Raw genomic sequence first — 19,133 nt, 5'->3', positions numbered from 1 at the left:
GCGCGGGCCAATCAGCTGCGTGCTCCGAGCCGGGCCAATGGCGGGCGCCGTTGCTGTTGCCAGGGCGCGGGGGTCTCGCGGCGGCGGCGGGCATGGCGGCGGGACCCGGCGCGGAGGGAGCCACCCTGGAAGTGAGGTGGGGGCGGCCGGCACCGCGCCCACACGCTCCTGAGCCCGCCTGGGGGGCGCCGTGTCCTCAGCTGTGCTCAGCCCGCGGCGGCCCCGTGAATTGGGCGGTCAGACAGGGAGGGGAGGCTGCGCTGTCGGGGTCTGTCAGGACAGCGCGGGCGGAGAGAATAATCATGGGCACGGATGGCAGGATCACGGAATGGGACGGTCCAGGGCACCTCAGTGGTAATCTGGCCCAAGCTCCCTGCTCAGGCAGGGTCATCCCCGAGCATGGTGCTTGGGATTATATCCACACGGTTCTGGGACAGCTCCAGTGAGGAGACTCCACAGCCTGTCTGAAAAAACCTGTTCCAGTGTGTGGTTCTTCTATCTATCTATCTATCTATCTATCTATCTATCTATCTATCTATCTATCTATCTATCTATCTATCTATCCCTACCTGCCTGTTTCTAAACAGCCTGAACCCTTGTCCCCTTAGGCCTTTACTGGATGTATAAGAATGATAAATTGGACTGTCACCCCCATTAATTTATCCCTACATACACGTTTTCTAGATTCCATTTGACCTCTCAACCAGAAGTTAGGAATACTTCATTTCCAATGATTCAGAGCTAATGTTGCAGAAAAGCACATTAGCTTTTAGTAAGCGTGTTCAAACAGGTCTCATGTGCTGTGGCACCCCATACAATCTGTTTTTGTATGAAGGAAGGCCCAGAAAAACACTGGCAGCTGGAATGTCTCCTCTGTTGCCATGGCTTTCAGTTCATCTCCACAAGCACATCGACAGGGCTCCCACTCCTCTCTGGCTCCACTTGACTCCTATGTAGCAAAAGAAGTCTAGAGCAGAAATTCCTCAGAAAAGATAATGGGAAGTTATTGCTGAAAATAAATTCATCTCAAGACCAGCAATTTTAAAACGTTCCTAAGTATGAGAGTGCTGAGGCTTTAGTACCATCTTCTCTGAAGAGTACAAAGGATCAGCAACTGAGCTGATTTTATGACTGACTTATGTTTGTGAAAGGAACATAAAAATATTTCTGGTCATTGCAGAAAACAAAAGTCCTTCCCAGTCAAATTGTCTGATTTGGAAAAAGAGAAGAGATGGGATGTTTCTGAATAACAATTCAAATTATTCAGAGGGAGGATGCTAACAGCAGTGTTGTACACAGAGGGTATCTCTGACACTGCTGGAGCTTTCCTGCCATGGTACCAGCAGGCTGAACTGACATCCTCACTTGGTGGTAGATGCAAATCCCTTTGCTAAGACCACCCTGCTGTTTGTCCACACACTTTTTCAAAAGTAAAAACATCTGCAAGCAGTTACAAATTTGTTGACATGTTGTAAGCTCATAAACAGAGTCCTCCTCAGTAATTTATTTCAGTCCTTGTGTAACACATCCTTTTACATTCCAGACTTTTACCGTGTTAAAGTACTGGAGTCTTTAAAGCAGAACAGTCCTCCTGGTTTGCTTCATATAAACAGAAGCTGTACCTTTATATCTTTTATGTGTATGAGATGAACTATGAAAGTGCAAAAAAGTTAAGCAAACACAACTGGGTCCCAAGTACAGATCCTACCCATGCAGTTCTTTCAAATAAAGTTATACCCTCTGCAGGGATATGTGAAACCAGAGCCTGTGAACTTGGCTGACTTTATTTTTAGTGAAAACTGAAAGAAATAAAAGCATCTCTCCATGTTCTTATGCCAGTTCTTTGTGCATTTTGTGACTATGTTTTTGGAAACAGTGAACTAGTGACTCATAGTACCAGATCTTAGTTGTTGTGGTTTTGCAACATTGGTATGGGGATGAGTCTAACAAATCCCAATCATCAATTCAGTGTAACTTTGGCTGCAGCGTTCCCTTTTGCACAGTATTTTGAGAAATTTGTGTCTGATTCATGTTTTAACATTCAGTTACTCTGTTTGCAGCTGGGTTCAGGGGTTCTCAAACAAGAACGTGGCCTTTATCAACAATCAAACTGTCTGCTACCCTTGTGGTAACTACATCCTCTTCCTGGACATCAAAACAAAGAAGACAAGAGCAGTGCAGTGTCAGAATGGCCAGGTGGGAGCCTTTGCAGCAAGTGCCAGCAGCCAAGTGGTGGCTTTTTCTGACCGGCAGCTGAATCCCCTCATACACATCTACACTTTTCCAGAACTGAGAAAACTGACAGAGTTAAAAGGTAGTGATGTGGTAACCCTCATCATCATCATTATTTCATTAAAACAGTACTTTAATCATCAGTTTCTGAAGTTGTGGGGCCTTTTTATAAGACTTGTAAACCAGGGACTGTTTGTCCCTGTCACAGGAACTGTCTCATGAAGAGATTCATGGAAAGCAGTGCAAGGAATTTTCCCCTGCACTACTTTTATTTAGGTTTAAGCTAGGGAGGAATATGGCCATACACAATGAAGCTATTTTAAAAGGAAAAGAAGTTAAATGGAATTAGTTTTAGGAAAATGTAGTCAGAATAAGCAATAAAATCATACTGCAGTAGACTCCCAAGCCAGATGAGAAATCCAGGAGTGAGGGATGAGGGTTCTTGCAGTTAAACTTTGGAGTCCAGGATCTAATGTATGGTTTTACCTGCTTCATGTAGTTTCTCTCCTTGGTTTAGTTGCTTACCTTATTCATGTTTCAGTTCCCTTGCCATTTAAATAAGGATCGTGATGCTTGCTTTTTCATGTATTTGAATAAAATTATGACTGCAAAGGATTTCATCGGACGTGGGGAAAAATACTTTACAATTTCAAGGTATTATTGGAAAGGAAATTGAAACAATTCCAAGCAGTGATACATAGGGAGCACTTTTATGATCAAATCAAAAGAATAATCTGCAGTGAAGCAAAGAAATCAAGGGCCTGAAGAATATTTAAAGAGTTAAATGGATATAAAGGAAGTGAGAAGAGTATCTGTGGTATTATAAAATAAAGTCTGGGACAATCAAAGACCATATTATTTATTTTTACATTTCAGGTGATGCTCAGCTGGACTATACCTTACTTGCATTAAGTTTTAAAGGCCCATATCTGGCCAGTTACTCTTCAATCCCAGAGTTTGTTCTTTCAGTATGGTAAGAGTAAAAAACCAAAATTCTCTTACACCATTTGTATTTAATTCATATTTTTGTGTGACTACTGTTTTAGCATAGATTTGGCTAACAAATATACAAATATGCTACACATACTGGTTGCCTTAATCTCTTCTTTTTTTGTTCCTGACTGATTATTGTCTGCAAACTTTCTGAACCAAAAATGCTGTTTATTTTCTAGTATAAGTAGACACTAGTCAAAATGGCTGTTAGTGGTAGCAAAGTTATCTTTCACCTTCTTCCAAATTTTGCTTTTTGGAGTGCTTCCAGAGCCTTCAGCATCAGTTAATTATCTGTTCACTGTTGGAGGGGGAGCATCATGCTGGTTGTGGAGGAAAGTTGCCTGCTGAAAAGAGGAGAAGGGTTCTAAAGCTGATTGGCACTGCTTTGTCCCCCTGGACTGTTCAGTGGTCCTCTTAATTACTTTTGCTTGATCTTAGTTCTGGCTTATAATTTTGCTCAGTGATTACACTAACTTGGATCACTGGGTTAGATCATAATTTTCTGCTCATTGATTTGAAGTATTATATAATGCAGTGCAGATACAGAAAGGTAGAATATTTAATATTTTAATTGTACTATAAAATATAATCCTGCTCTTGCCTTCATTGCCAGCAAGCTCCCATTGGCTGTGGAGTCTGAGCACTTCAAAATAAATGTGGAGGGTGGAGTAGGAGAGAGGCAAGTGAGGACATGTAAGGAACAGTCAGTATAGTCTCATTTTACTGATGATCTTTTCTTGTACAATTATAAGTGAAGATGCAGAAACTTCTGGAATTTCAGAATTTCAGTAATGAGAGTAGATACTATTACAGATGCCTCTTCTCCCTTCTGAAGAAGAATAATGTTTGCTGTGAACTCTGATCATAGACAGAGAAGGATGTCTGTGCATATCACACTGGAAACCAGCAAAGGCTCACTGGCCTGACAGCTGACACACTCATCACCTGCAGCAGAAGTAGCACACCTGGTCCAGTGTGTTCATTGTGTGCTCTTAAACGAAAATGCACCATCCTGAAAGACTTCTCTAGATTATTCTTAAAACCAGGAACACCTAGAAGTGTTTAAATGCTTTAAAGTAGTAGTAATTTCCAGGGCCAAACAATTTTAACCAGTTTGAATCAGTGTGTTACAACTATCAGCAGGTAATTGTCATAAAAACCATCTAAGACACAAAGAATTTAGTAACAAAATACAATTACATTAGAATATTAAGCTTAGAATGTGCAATAATTTGAACAGAGGTGTGTGAATTTACTGCCAAATCAGGACCTTCATTTTTGTGATTGGATTGTATTGTGTATTCATTGAAGATCTATGTGTGTATAAAGGTCAGAAGTCACAGTGTAGAGCATTGGATGTCACGACTATATCATAATTGCACACCCCAGTACTTTAGGCAGATAGTTTGGAATCAGAGGTGTAAGAGATGTTTTGAAAGATGTCATTCTCAAAATATAAAGAGCTTGTGGATAACTAAAACTGACTTTCATCTGAGATATTTTATCCCTAATATTTATTCTTTGCTGTTCAAAGGAGAAACTTAATGTCAGATTCCTTTTCAGATACATGTTTCACCATAGTTTCAGATCTTAGTCAATTATCTGCTATAAAACCCTGTTGGCATTATCTGGTAGGTATGAGACAAGAACATGCTGACAGATCTTTAGAAAGCAAGATAAGCTGATACCTGTAAAAGTCAGAATTGCAGTTTATAGCTTCCTGTAATTTTAATGAGGGCAACTGCATATGTGTGAATAATTCCCATTTTTTGCATATGCTATAAATGTTAACCATTGTTTGCTTCTTGATGGTTTCTGTGAGTGAATTTTTTACAGCCAGGCTAAGGGATTATACTGAATCTATTTACAGCAGTGTATGCATTTTACATTTCTCCTCTCACCAATAATGACAAATACTAAAGCTATAAATTTTATTTAGATTAACAGTCAGATAGGTTGTCCAATAAAGTAAAAAACAGTTTTAACCATTTTCTTCAAATGTTGTTAATCAGTTCTTGGATAGTACCTAAAAATGCAATTACCATCAGATATTAATCTGAATATTGAAAAATATTAAAAATAGATGAGGAGGTCATAAAATAGGTTATACTGGACAAAAGAAAAGTCAGCAGAAAGCAGATTCCCAGGTTTCTGTTAGCTACACATAACAACCCCACACAAACTCTGCCCTGGTTTGTGGCCAAGTTAGTTAACGCAGCCATAGCTTGTATGTCTGCATTCTCAACACAATTACTGTATTATCTAGGTAATTAATCCATAGATAATCAGAGGCTGAATGTGGTTTCTTTCCTCATTATCACACCTTCCAGCTGCAAGCACTACAGTCATTATGTTACAGATTGGAAAAGCAAGGCTGGGGTGCTGAAGAGTTAATTGTTTGGGCCCATTTTAGTTGTTGCTGATGGAGCTAATAAAAAAAAAATCCGTTTCACTTGACCATTAGTCTTTTCACGAAAGGGATTGACTGATAATGTTTCTAAAATGTCAGTTATTCAATCATTTTCTAGCAGTAATAATTTTATGTGTGGCTAATTAACCACATCCTTTTCATTCTCAAGAGGACCTTACTGTTTTGACAGCAGAAATTTTTTGTCAGTGACAAAGTATTTGTTTTCCAGACTGGATCTTGAACATCAGTCCTAATCAAATCCCGGCCTTTGGCTTCAATGTTTTTTACCTGTTTAATGGATTTAATTTTCTTTTATTCTCCTTAATGAAGGAACTGGCAAGAAAATATCCTCCTGTGCAGTGAGCATCAGCCAGGGCTCACAGGAACCTCTCTGAGTTTTAACCCCATGAATTGGCAGCAGCTGTGTTTTGTTGCTGAGAGCTCTGTTACCATCTGGTGCATTGAAAAGAGCAAGGACGAGTATCTCCTCATACGACAGTGAGTGGAACCACCCTCAGGCTAAGAGCAACCTCTATAAGTATATTTTAATAATTAAAGACTGGCCGCACACATCTATTTGCAAAGGATTTAGTCCCACTTAGTTCACCTAGGTATTGCAGTCAGTAATTACTAAATCACAACCACTATAAATCTGTCTAGTCAAGCAAGTGAATTAAATTTATGATTTCATTTCTTAGTACTCACATGACAAGATTATGCACACCATGAAGCTAATACTAAATCAGCTGCCTTGGCAGCCTTGATCAAAAGCTGTGTGACTGAATAAAGATAGTGCCTGGACTGCTTTTCTGTACATGGCTTTCTTGAGTATTGCTTTTGTAGCTATGAAAGCATCAAATTTAGCTCAATTTGTACAAGCATAGTTAAACAATATCTTGTTGGAATCACAAATTGTACCAAAAGCTGTATCAGTTTTCGATGTGATTTCCAACTTCTGTGGCTAATTTACAGGTCCAGAGAGCATAGCTCTGTCAATGCAATTCACTGAGCACAGCAAAACTAGAATTTATTTATGCCAAAATGTGTTTTGAGGTTGGTGGAAAAGTAGCATGTACCACTGAAGTTGGACTTGTTGACATATAAAACCTGTGCTTCGAGGTGGCAGCTACTCTGCCATTCCCAGCTGTGTTTAATCTCATTAACTATTAATGTAATCAACATATTGCCACATCCACAGTTACACTAATGAAAGTATAAACAAGGCCTTAATTTGTGATCTGAAAAAAATACCAAAGGGCTTTTGCCTTTTGGCATTACAGAATGCATATGTAAATACACAGGCATACTTATTTTTCCTCCATTCAGTTTGCAGAAATAAAGCCCATTTTAAAAACAGCTTCTCCATTTTGTATCAGTGGTTGCTATTCATATCTCTGCTCCTCTGACTGTGTCTTTTGCCTTTTCACAGCCCTGTGAAACTCCCTGATGAACAGGGAGCCATGAGTCCTCATGAGGATTTGTTTTTCCCACCTTCTCGTAAAGATGATCCATACTATGGCCCTGATTTGCCAATTTCAGCCATTGGTGGACTGGAAGGAGATGAAGCAGAAACATTTGTGGTAGTTACTGAATTTTTCCCTTTTTACTATTGCCAGTCATATTTTCTATACAAATACTTGTTAATAAATTCATAATTCTAATGCTTATTAAATAGGTACAACCCAGTAAATAGATCTGTTATCTCAACAATATTTTTGAAATCCATTTTTCCAGGAGACTGAGAAGGCATAATGCTGCTGCATAGTGCAGTACAGTGTTGAGATGTTTGACATAGCTCCTAGCATAAATCTGTGTACTGGAGGTTTGAATCTCTGTCAGCATTTAACTGTGCCTTGCTAAAATGACCTGCTGAAAACTTGAAAACTTATTCCCATGCTAAATTAACCCTCATGTATTCTTGCTTCCCATTGGGATTTTCTTTTTGACATTGAAAATATTTCAAGCTATGAAAATGTTGAAGGGTTTTTTCCAGACAGAAACCCCTGCTTCTGAAATACATTCCCATACCACTGGAAGTGTTGGACCTTGCCATTGGTCTCACTTGTATTTGATTATTTACTTTTTATCCACCCTTGAGGTGCCTCTTTTTAGAGGCTTCAAAAGTCTTCTCATTTTGTTTGAAATTTTACTTTCCCATGACTACCAGCTAGAAGTGTGAAAACATTTAATTTACAAATCTGGGATTCTCTTCTTAGATTAAGGCCATCAATTTCTATTTGGTGGCTTGTGGTGTATATGAGGCACCAAAACTGGCATGCATCAAATGACACTGGCATTATATACTGCATCTGCTCAATGGACAAATGGGTGTTCTGTATTAGTGTACAAAGTAGAGTCAAAAGGTAAAACCAGGAAATTATGTTTTCCTGACTTCATAATCTTTTTGTTGCTTCATGCTTTCACAATGGTAGAGGTTTTTTAACTGTAGAACTAGTTTCCTATGGTTTTTAAGGACAATCAAGAACTATTAAAAAAATCCTTTGTTGATTCTAAATACATGTGAACTGTTCCTCTTTGAGATCACTTAGAACGTACAAAGTAAAGACAATATATGCTCATCTGGGGCCTTGTCATTTTCTTTTGCTTTACTGCTTCTTAGGTTATGTGCAGATGATAAATTCTGCAAAACCCACTTTGTTCTTTATTCTGTAAAGTGAATTACAAGTAGTATTGGAGAAAAACAGTTCCTGTGTTAGGTCTGTGAGGCTTTATAGAATTTGTCCTTGAATAGATGCCATACTGTGCAGTAGTGGTAGGTTCTCATGCTTGAACTTGCAGAACCATGTTGGGGACTTTTCCACATGGAAAAGTTTATGCTTTCAGCCATGGTTGATATATGTACTAGAGATCTTTATAGGGTCTTTGCATTCCCAGCTGCCTTCAGAAAACCTAGATTTCTTTTTAGCACCTTCAATGTGATTATGTTCTCCTTATCCATAGAAATATTTCTGGAGTAAGAGTAAACTGTTCTAATAGTCTTCATTGAACATTTCATTTTCTTTCAAATTATATGGTAAATATTTCAATAGTTATTTACTGTCCAGTTTTCTTAGATGGGTGTATTTTGGTTGTTAGTAGTGGTAGGTAATGAACAAGTTGTTTAGAAATGAAATGGGGTTTTTCTCAGAAATACAGGCCCTTGTTCCTTTTGTTGTGGGGGTGGTATGTTGTTTCCTGTGTACTAAACTGTGAGGTTCTACACTCAGAGTTTACCTCTGGGAGGCAATGAATCTGTTTCTGGCATTTTTTCACCTTGCTCCAGTAAATGGTAGCTGGGTAATTTTTTTTAGGACTTGAATTTATTGTGCCTCCCAGGACTAATTCTCTCCTCCACGCATGCCTGTGCACATAAACCCCATCTCTAACCGAGCAGAAAAACTGAGCCCTCTTAGATCTTCTAAGCCCTGACACTGGAGGGAAATCCTTGTGATTGTGCTGTCACGTTTAGCCTCTTTCCAACACCCCAGCACTGAAAAGCCAGCCCGGTGTGCTGGTTTGCCTCGTGGAGGTGTGTCAGTGTTCCGTGCTCCAGAGCCACGTACTGAGACTGGCTACGAACCCAAGTGTAACCACAGCGGGGCAGCAGAGGGAAAGGATTGAAATATCCCACAGCTTTCCAGCCTTTTCTTCCTTCCTCAGAGTTTTCTAAATGTGCTTTACCACAGAATCACAGAATGTGCTCGGTTGGAAGGGCCCTACAAGGATCATGGAGTCCAGCTCCTTGCCCTGCTCAGGACCATCCCCAGGTGTCACACCCTGTCCCTGAGAGTGGTGTCCAAACTCTTGAACTCTGTCAGCCTTGGTGATGTGACCTCCGCCTGGGGAGCCTCTTCCAATGCCCAGCCAGCCTCTGGTGAAGAAACTTTCTCTAATGTCCAACCTAAACCTCCTGTGATACAGGCCATTCCTTCAGGTCCTGTCACTGTCACCGCAGAGCAGAGATCAGTGTCTGTCCCTGCTCTTCCCCTCACAAGGAAGTTGTAGTTGCAGTGAGGTCTCCCCTCTGTCTCCTTTTCCAGGCTGAAAAGACCAAATGACTTCACCTACTCTTTATATGACTCCCCCTCTAGAGCCTTAACTATCTTCCTAGCCCTCCTTTGGATACTCTCTAACACTGTATTATCCTTCTTATATTGCAGTGACCAAAACTGCTCACAATGTTCCGGGTGAAGCAGCCCCAGTGCAGAGCAGAGTGGGACAATCAAGCCCACTTGAATCCATTTCACCTCTAGCACCAATTTTATTCCATTGTCTTTTTATAAAACTTTTTGTGGCAAGGATCCATCATGGATTTTTTTCCCCTGATGAGGTGCTACTCAAAAGGGAGAGAAGTCAAAGAAAGACAGCATTATTATTATTATTATTATTATTATTATTATTATTATGCACCACCATACCATTGTACAGTCCAAGAAGCAACCTGGTTGGGGATTTACATAATCTCATCCTAGGCTTAGCATATTTTTATATGTAAAGACAGTCATGGCAGAAGGTACAAAGGAACACTGCAGAAATTGTGTTTACCCAGAAAGCTTCTGTTTTGCAGAAGTTCAGTTACAACCTTCCCAAAGATTTGTGATGTTCAAGCCTTATAAAATCAGTGAAAATGCCTATATTAGATGTTTTTCTGGGTGATGTAAAGCCCTATTTGCTGTAAATTTGTTACTGTCAGCCTTATTTGATTTATAAAGTAAATATTAATATACTTTATTCCTGTAACATTTTTCCCCTGAGAAACTAAAAATGCTTTGTAGGCATAAATAAATAGAATGTAAGTTACTTACCCAAAGTCACATAACAAGGGCTTGGTATATTTTGCTAATGAAATCTAGGTACTTATGGATATCTGTCCTATGTTTTCATCACAAGTTCATCCATATTTTCTCTTTTTATAGAACCTTTAGTGAGACAAAAGGTGTTTTACAGAATCATACATAGGACCTTCTTTTTTTTTCATCCATCATATTGTTTAGTGACCCTCACCACTTCTGCACACATGTATGGTGCTTTGAATCCTCTCTTTTAAATGTTCTCCCAAAGTTTTCTTGTGTTTGTCCCCCTCTTCCCCTCCTGAATTCTCTTTAATCTTGTTCTTTCTGTAAGGGCATTTTTATGACCTCTGTCACTGTTTTATCTGAACAGGCCACTCTCTGTCTTTAATAATATTTGCTGGAGAAGTTCTGTTCTTCCTGTTTTATGGAGGACAGATTTATGAGAGTTATTTTAGCAAAATGAAATTCAAGGCACATGGGAAGTCCAGGTCAGGGATATTTCTAGCACTTATTTGCAGATGACACAAAGATTGACAAAGCTGTTTTACAGAGCAATTTGGATTATACAATAAGATAAGGTATTCAAACAAAATGTGTTTTAGTGCTGCTAGGTATGCAAGAACCACATGTTCACGTTTTGGCAATAAAGTGGAAGAATATTCTGAAAAGCAGTTTGAAAGGCATTTGTTGTGGTGAGGTCATAATAAGTAACCATTTAAATTTGGGCTTCTAGTGCCCTTCTGACATTTAAAGAACCCTCTAGGGGCTCAGTGTATTGAATTTTATCATAATTCTATCATTAAAACTTTGGAAAATGCCCCTGTTGTGGTAGGTCAATATCTTTGTGAGGATAGGGAAGATACTGGAGGGATTTCCAAGCTAGAAATAAAATTGTAACAGATGCAAGTGCTGGAGAATAAATCCAGATAAATGCAAATTTAAAACTAGATAGTTTTTCATTGAAAATATAATTCATCATTTAAACAAGTTTCTAGAGGGAGAAGTGATTTTTCCACCACAGTCTCTAGATATACACTTTTTTGGAGAATGTTCTCTGTCAAGTTACTGGTTTCAGTGAAGGGATGACTGAATAAAATAATGCTGATGTTAAACATGATGTCAGACTCTGAGGTAATGATTTTTTTTTTCTTATCTTGAAATGTATGTAAGAGCTTGTACAGATATTTGTCCATTGTTGATTGAACTTGTTTATTTTCATGCTGAAGCCTAGAAATTGTATTAAGACTTCAGTGCATCCCACTGCCCACTGCTGGACTGCAGCCTCAGAAATATACATGGGCTGTAAAGAAGGATATGTTTTGGCAATTGATGCTGAGCAATACAGTGTTTCTGTTCTTCAACAAAAATCTCCACCTGGTAAGAAATAGCTGAGTGGGTTTCATTCAAGCAGGAAAGAAAGTAGATAGGTGAAAGCTTTTTGTGTTTTCTTCTGTTCTTCTATTGGGTACCTTACAGAAATTCTAAAGCTGTTTTGTAGAACCCTTTTTTTTTATTAGTAGAGTAAACAAATGAGAATGTCTTTTGAGATTCTGTGGGGGTGTTTTTAACAGCCAATAACTAACTTTGATTTTTCCTCATAAAAAAACCAAAAAAAAACCCCAAAAAACTGTAAATAGATCAAAATTTATTAAATTAACTGTGTTTCCAGGAATCCTGAGGTGGTGTCTCCTCTGCTAAGTGCCACTACTCTTCTGTGCCCATTAAGAGGGCTCCTAAATGGAGTATGCTGAGACACAGCCAGCAAAAATTTTTCCTTAGGCAATGTGTACCCCATCATCCTTTGATGGGATGGAAAGTGTCAATCCTGTGGTGCACATGAAGTTCATACCTTGGTCAGGCCTAGGAGGGGTACTGGAATATACTTCTCCCTAACATAGGGATGTTTCCCTAACAAACACTGAATTAGTGGTAATAGATAATCTCCTGATAATCTTATTTTCTTCTGTTTACATATAGCACATGATTTTTTAAGCTGCAGTAAGTACCCTGACTTCATTTTTGATAGTTAACACCAAAATGGAAGGCTGCTTTTAAAACAATCTAACAAACCAGCATTATTTCTCTTTTTAAAACAATCAGACTTTTAAATTTAGCAAATCAAGAGTTGGAAATCATCAAGAAATAAAAACCTGAGGTGTGACCAGAACTGTTTTTGTTAGTTGAGTAGAAGGCAACAAGAATATTGGCCATTTGGGCCTTTTCTTGGTCTGTGTGTTCATCTTTGAGTCCTGTCCTAAAACTGTTTAACAAAATGCTGTGTATTTATATTATACTGAAGCTTCTGCTTAATTTAAACCAGGCTGCAATCTGTATCTAGCAGAATGCTTAAGTGCATGGCCAGCTCTAAGCACATGCTGAATTCCTGATATGGTGCTGCAAACAGAATCATAAGGAGCCACAACATTTCACTTAGGCATTGTTTTCAGAGTGGCTGAATTTTCCTTCTAAGTGTATAAAAATAAATTTTTGTTAGAAATAAGAATACCATAACTTGGTACTAGAAGATAAATCTGCATCTGAGCCACTCTCCACACTTAAGTCCATGTTATCTCCTTGTTACAGCTGTAAACTGAATAACAGAACTGTGCTTGCTCAGTTGCATAGATGGCAGAAATGGTAGATATTAGGAAGAATGCACATTTTTCATTTAGCATACTGAAGCTGGCCTTTTGTTGAATAGAGTGGAATACAACTGACTTGTTTTGCAATATTGATCTACAAACAAAGTTGACATTCTAAATTGTTTTCTTTTGTGCAGAGGTCATGCAGAAAATAGCAGATGTGGTGTCCTATGCTCGTAGTGAAGTGCAGAAAAAGAAAGGTATTTCCATGTTCAAATGAAGCTAATAGATTTTTAGGCAGCACTGCTGATGTCTGGGAGTAATAATATGTGAGTGCAGCTGGAAGCCACTGGTTGGAAAAACTCATCTTACACTGGCCTCTGCAAGACACATTGTTGGCAATGTTGTGTTTACATGACAAAAGATTAACAGCTTTTCTGCTAAGAGACAGCCAAATTAAAAGCCTCAGGAGAAACAGTGACAGTGGGAAAAATTGTGTTCATTCTAATTTAAATTGGAATAAGTGGTGCTAGAAGAGGTTCCCTACTGCTTAGTTTAGCATTTCTGTAGAACTGCAATCACTCATAATTTATCTGAGTTAGGATTTAGGGGTTTGTCTCAAATGCTTTGTTTTGGGCACCACAGTACAAAAAAGAATGGATGAACTTCAGCACATTTCCACAAGGGCTGTTACAGTCGTGTTACATTACATACAAATTTGGTGTGAGAAAACTGTTTGTTCAGCCTGGAGAAAAGGAAATGAGGGATTTTACCATTGCTTTAGCTATCCAGTGAAAGGTTACAGAGAAGATACAACCAAACACAGTTTGCATCAACAGGAATTCTGGGTATATTTCAGGAAATAAATACTTTCACAGTGAAGGTAGTCAGCCATTGGGACAAATTGCCCAGAGAAGACATGGGATTGCCATTTTTGGGTATATTCAGACCTTAGCTGATATGAGTCTGGGCAACATAATTCAACTTTGCAGAGGGTTCCGAGTTTGAAATCAGCTCTGAGCAGGAGGTTGGATTAGAGGACTTCTAGGATCCCTTCCAATCTAAATGACTCATGATCCTTTTACTCACAAATAAATAGTAAATTATCCTGGATTTGGAGTTGCAGCACATGGTTGAAATAAATTAAATTTGATATTTTGTGTTGGTTTTGTGCTTTCAGGTCGCAAACCAAGCAATCTGCAAAAACCTGTTTTACTTACCATGGCATTTTGTAAAGAGGGACTGTATGCAGCTGGACATGTAAGGCATCCTTTGTGCTTTTGATTTACTCTGAGTGTGTGAAAATATGCATTCAAATGGAGTATATTTGCAGAGTTCACTGCAAAGACAGGAGTTAAGAAAAAGTGAGGGGCTGCAGGACCATAAAGTTCCTCTCTGGTGTTGACTATATTACTTTGTTAAGGCTTGACACAAGGGAGCAGAGTGTGAAAGGATTCCATTTTTGTACTCAAAGAAGCAATAAAAGAGGATAATCCTGGTTTTATTTAAGAATATTGTAGAGGAACAGAAATGAAGGATGGACAAAATAGGAAAGGAGAGAAAATGGCCAATAGAATTACCAAATTATTTTGTGCAATATCTAACTCAATATCTAACTCAATCTGAAAATGCCATTGTACATTCTCAAGTGGGAGACAAATTCTTACACTGTCTCAAAAACAACAATATGAAATCAAAAGCATTATCTAATGAGAGAATCTGTTGTTATCAAACATGGACTGTCACTAAGAATCGTATTAAAGAACACCTTTATGTTCAATAGATTTATTATCTCAGTTTAGAGTGCTTTAATTTAAACCTACTAAAGACAAATGACACCATTGGTGATGGGATGCAGTTAAACTCTGCTGCTCTAGTGATATTCTTAAGATCTTGCAGTTTATTTTGCCAGATAGTATAACTGACATAGACCTCATGTGGATTTGTACTTTTCTGCACAGGAGGGCATTTTAATCTTTTATCACATCAAAGATCTGCAGTATGAGATAAAAATCTCTGCTGATATCTCAGAGCCCATATCCAGCCTCGTGTTTTCTCCTGATTACACCAGTCTGCTGCTTGTCACTGACCAGGTACAACATTTGAGATAACAGCACTGCATAATGGGATATTCCTGGGATTCTATATGAATATGCTGATACTATTAGTACAAAATGTTTATGTAATCACACAAGTACAAAATGTTTAATGTAATCACACAAGTCAACAAATTATATCAGAAGATAACATAGTCCATTCTGTGTTTTTACTGAAAATTGGAAAGACTTTTAATGAAGCACAGAACAATTGTCTCCTACAGATGATGGAATATAAAGTACCTAATGTTGGGATTTCCCAACAGAAATCCTTGTGTGTGTTCAGTTGAGTACATGTTCAGGGTCTCTCATGTGTCCAAGTCATGGATCTACTGGGCCTGAATTCCAGGCTTGATGTGTGCCTGCAGAGGGAGAAAAGTGTACCTTGGGTGTATCAGACCTACTGTGACTCTGCAGTAGGGTTGTTCTCTCTACAGACATGAAGTTTTGTGCTGATGTCTATTTATTCATTTCTTGAGTAACATGAAATTGGGTGTGTTTAAATTACTTTATTAAAGCAAGTTTGAGAAACAAAACTTCTTGAAAATCAGGTTAACTGGAGTGCTCTAAAAGGAACTAACATTAACCAGGGTAAATTAATATAATCCTCTAAACTCAGATGAATCCTACTAGGCACATTTTACCTAAGGTTTGAGTCAAATATAAAAGCTCAAAGAGTGAAGCTCAGAAAGATGGGAGGGGTTTTTTTAAGTCTTCAAAAGCTTCTAATATGCCAGTGATGGATTATTTCTCTGTATTTGTCAGGGAACAGTCTATAGTTACAGACCTGCCCATAGTGGAGAAACTGTCAAACTCTTGGATGCATCCGGCAGTTGTTTTCTGGCAGCTGATTTTCTTACTCCAGGGAACAACTACTGTGTGGTAAGTAATTGTATTATTTGTAATATAGAATAATAGCTCTTTTCGGGTAACCAATATGTTCTAAGGCACAAAATGAAAAGCCTTGCAGAAATCAAATTGTTCTGATATTTGTTACAGTTATGTAACTTCTCATTAAGGAAGTAAATGGCATTAATTTAGCTATAGTCTATAAAAGGGTCAGAACTTTTATACTGGGTTTCAGGTTGGATAATTTATGTTGTATTGGTTCTGATGCTGATTTGTGTGACTTAGATTGTTCAGGAAGATAGCTGAGCAAAAGATGGATTCATTTCAGAGAACTGATGTTGTCCAACAATTGCTACTGATCTTTTCAGCCCTCTGCACAGATTGGAACATCCTGAGAGATACTTCTGTGCTGAGTCCAGGGACCAAGAATGCCTTACTCATGCACCTGTCCATTCTTAGAAATTCCTTGTTTTTCACTGTCTTTTACCCCTGCAAGACATATATCTTAGCCACCAATTCATTTCCAGGCCATGAATTCTCCAGGTAGCCAGCCTAGAAAACCTGGGGTCATAGTTTATTAAATTGGCTGAATCTCTTTGTTCACCATTAGCATGGGAATGCTAAATTTTACCTGACTGTGTGTGAGTAGTGTGAAGGTTGACTGATCTCTAGCCTTACTTCTTCTAAGCCTTACTCCTTGTAATTATGGAATTACAAAACTACCTGGATATAGGAAGAACTCAATTGTTTTGATACCCATCATTTTTCCTGTGAGAAAATGAGACCTCTTCTCAAGGCCTTTCCTTTGCAAATAAAATGATAAGCACGTTGTTCTATTGCTGTCAGGATGGCAGGAGTGCTAATATTGATCAAGCTAACAAATTTTGCCCTAAATTGTCTCATTCTGCTAGAAGCTGCAGGAATGCACAAAAATTATTGAAAGTGTTCCTTAAGTTGATGTACCTTGCAGCACCAGGATTTAGTGAAAAGCTAAATAATCCCAAGTAACCTTAATCTGCCATGCTCAGTGATTATTTGAATATATATTCTATAGGACATCACTAGTCACTTCCAGACTATTTGGTTGTTTCATCCTCTTCTGACTCTGTTTTTCTCTGTTCAACAGTCTGTAACAATTACAGGGGAAGTACAAGTTTGGTCCTTGGAAGATGGAACTTTCCTCAGCAAGATAAACCTTGATACTGAGGTACAAGTAACCAGGAGCTTATATCATGACTGATACTTAAAAATTTCTGTATTTTTAAATTGATAGCATCATATTCCACAGATTTGCATCAATCAGTGCAGAGGAAATTTCAGTAATGTCTTTGAGCAACCCATCAATGAGATTTAAAGATTATCTTTCAGAATGTTTCCTTGAGCTAATCCTGTCATGTTTTTATCTTGACTTCAAAGAAGAGGAAACATTTCAGCCAAATGTCCTCATGATGCATCTTTCAGTATTTCAGTACATCTTTGTAAAAAAATCTAATTTTTTATGGTATTTTTTTTTTAATGAGTGACAGAAAAGTTTCAAAAGTATATAAGCTAAATGCCTTGACTGATAATGAAAAACAGGTTTTAAGAATTGAATTGCTGAAAGTATTTCCAACTGTTAATGCCTTGTCCTGATTTAAGATGCATTCAGACCCTGAAATCTGACATAGTAAAGAATAAAACCCCTTTCTATAACAGCTATACACACAACAGTGCACTCACTGTTTTATTTAGGTGAAACTTCTTTCACTTAAAATCTGGAGAGTGGATATAATGTTTTTTTTTTTCTCTGTAAAGAACAGAATTAAGTTTTGATGTGTAGCTACAAAGCATAGATAAAATTTCCATTATGTCTCTAAATACTTTCTTTGTTAAAAACATGTTTTTAAAATAAACCACTTGTGGTTTCTTCTTCAAATTTTAGGGACTTTTAAATAGCAAAGGAAATTGCATGCTAGCAAATAGTATAATATATAAAAATATGTTGAATTGTTAAGTATCTTCTACTTCTCAACCAGGCAACTTCTATGGCTTGCAGTCCCTCCTCCAAGAGTGTTGCTGTAGGGACCCAAAGAGGTCAAATCTGTTTCCTTGATGTTACCAAAGCTGAAGCTCCAAGGGTTGTTCACAAAACTTTTCTTTCCAAACTTCCAGTGCTGTCTTTGCAGTAAGTATGTAGTAGGGTAGAGATATTGTCAGTTTATTCCTTGAGTAATGATATTAGTTGAACAAAAAAATTGACTTTTTTATTCTACAAATAAAAAATTGAAATATTTTAATAGCTTCTACATTTTTTGAGCATATTCTGAATTGTTTGCAAGAGGCAGTAGCAGGATTTATGAGAGAAATATAATAAATCTGTATTTTAAGAAGGTTTAACTTAACACAGAAGATACTGATGTATAAGATCCTTTCTGAAAAATCATATATGCAGTAATTATGCACAATTCTACGTATCTCACTTTAGAGGGTTATTTCTCACTGAATATAAATTTAAGGTTTTGTGAAGTTAAATTTAAGCCTTTTGGTCATCTCTTTCTATATGGTGGATTTTTTTACCATTGCTAATTATTCATTTACTTAAAGTTCTGGAGATTACCAGTCCTCTTGTAATTAGCTCTAGTTATCTAAAAGGCTTTTGGTGTTTGGTTGGGGTTTTCTTTCGGTTGGGTTTCTTCCCCCCGCCCGCAATTATTGAAAAATCTGAGAGTATTTTACTCTCCTTTGCAAAAGATAGAATGGATTTTGAACTGTTAAACTTTAATATAAATCTGCCTGTTATTTGAGACTCAGATGTATCCCTTTTCACAGCTACCTAAGACAGAACTTTAAAAATAAATACAGAAAGCAACTTGTTCAAAATTAAATCAATGCAAAAATGGTTTTTTTTCAAAATAATGTCAAGAGCTGTGTAATAATTTTATTTCCAAAATAGTGAATGTAAAAGAAATTTAGACTTAACAAAGTTGTTAGTGCAGACTGCAGTGTAGTATGATCAACTTTAAATTGATCTCTCACTCAATTAGAAACTGCACTCATAGTACTGAGCTTTATATCTGACCCTAAACTGTAAACCCAGGAGCTGAAATTTATGTTTATGCATTCAGGCAAGTTATGGGAGTGAAATTATTTGACTCTTTTTGTTGACTGTATTGAATTGATTTCGACTTGGACTTGATTT

The 19,133-nt window shown here is 37.8% G+C and overlaps 1 protein-coding gene across 1 annotated transcript in view; it reads left to right on the top strand.

Annotated features, from left to right (window-relative positions):
• Positions 1 to 92: 92 nt before the first annotated feature.
• CFAP43 (cilia and flagella associated protein 43) overlaps positions 93 to 19,133 on the top strand; it is a 42,295-nt gene continuing 23,254 nt past the window's right edge. The window contains exons 1-12 of the mRNA XM_058810767.1: positions 93 to 136; positions 2,061 to 2,314; positions 3,109 to 3,205; positions 5,966 to 6,133; positions 7,065 to 7,215; positions 11,655 to 11,805; positions 13,208 to 13,270; positions 14,191 to 14,270; positions 14,972 to 15,103; positions 15,872 to 15,988; positions 17,082 to 17,162; positions 17,971 to 18,119. Of these exons, the coding sequence (XP_058666750.1) occupies positions 93 to 136; positions 2,061 to 2,314; positions 3,109 to 3,205; positions 5,966 to 6,133; positions 7,065 to 7,215; positions 11,655 to 11,805; positions 13,208 to 13,270; positions 14,191 to 14,270; positions 14,972 to 15,103; positions 15,872 to 15,988; positions 17,082 to 17,162; positions 17,971 to 18,119 (1,487 nt within the window). The remainder of the gene's footprint in view (positions 137 to 2,060; positions 2,315 to 3,108; positions 3,206 to 5,965; positions 6,134 to 7,064; positions 7,216 to 11,654; positions 11,806 to 13,207; positions 13,271 to 14,190; positions 14,271 to 14,971; positions 15,104 to 15,871; positions 15,989 to 17,081; positions 17,163 to 17,970; positions 18,120 to 19,133) is intronic.

This window comes from Ammospiza caudacuta, chromosome 9, assembly GCF_027887145.1.
Source record: "Ammospiza caudacuta isolate bAmmCau1 chromosome 9, bAmmCau1.pri, whole genome shotgun sequence".
Classification (NCBI taxonomy): domain Eukaryota; kingdom Metazoa; phylum Chordata; class Aves; order Passeriformes; family Passerellidae; genus Ammospiza; species Ammospiza caudacuta.
This window is presented reverse-complemented; position numbering and strand designations above follow the sequence as displayed.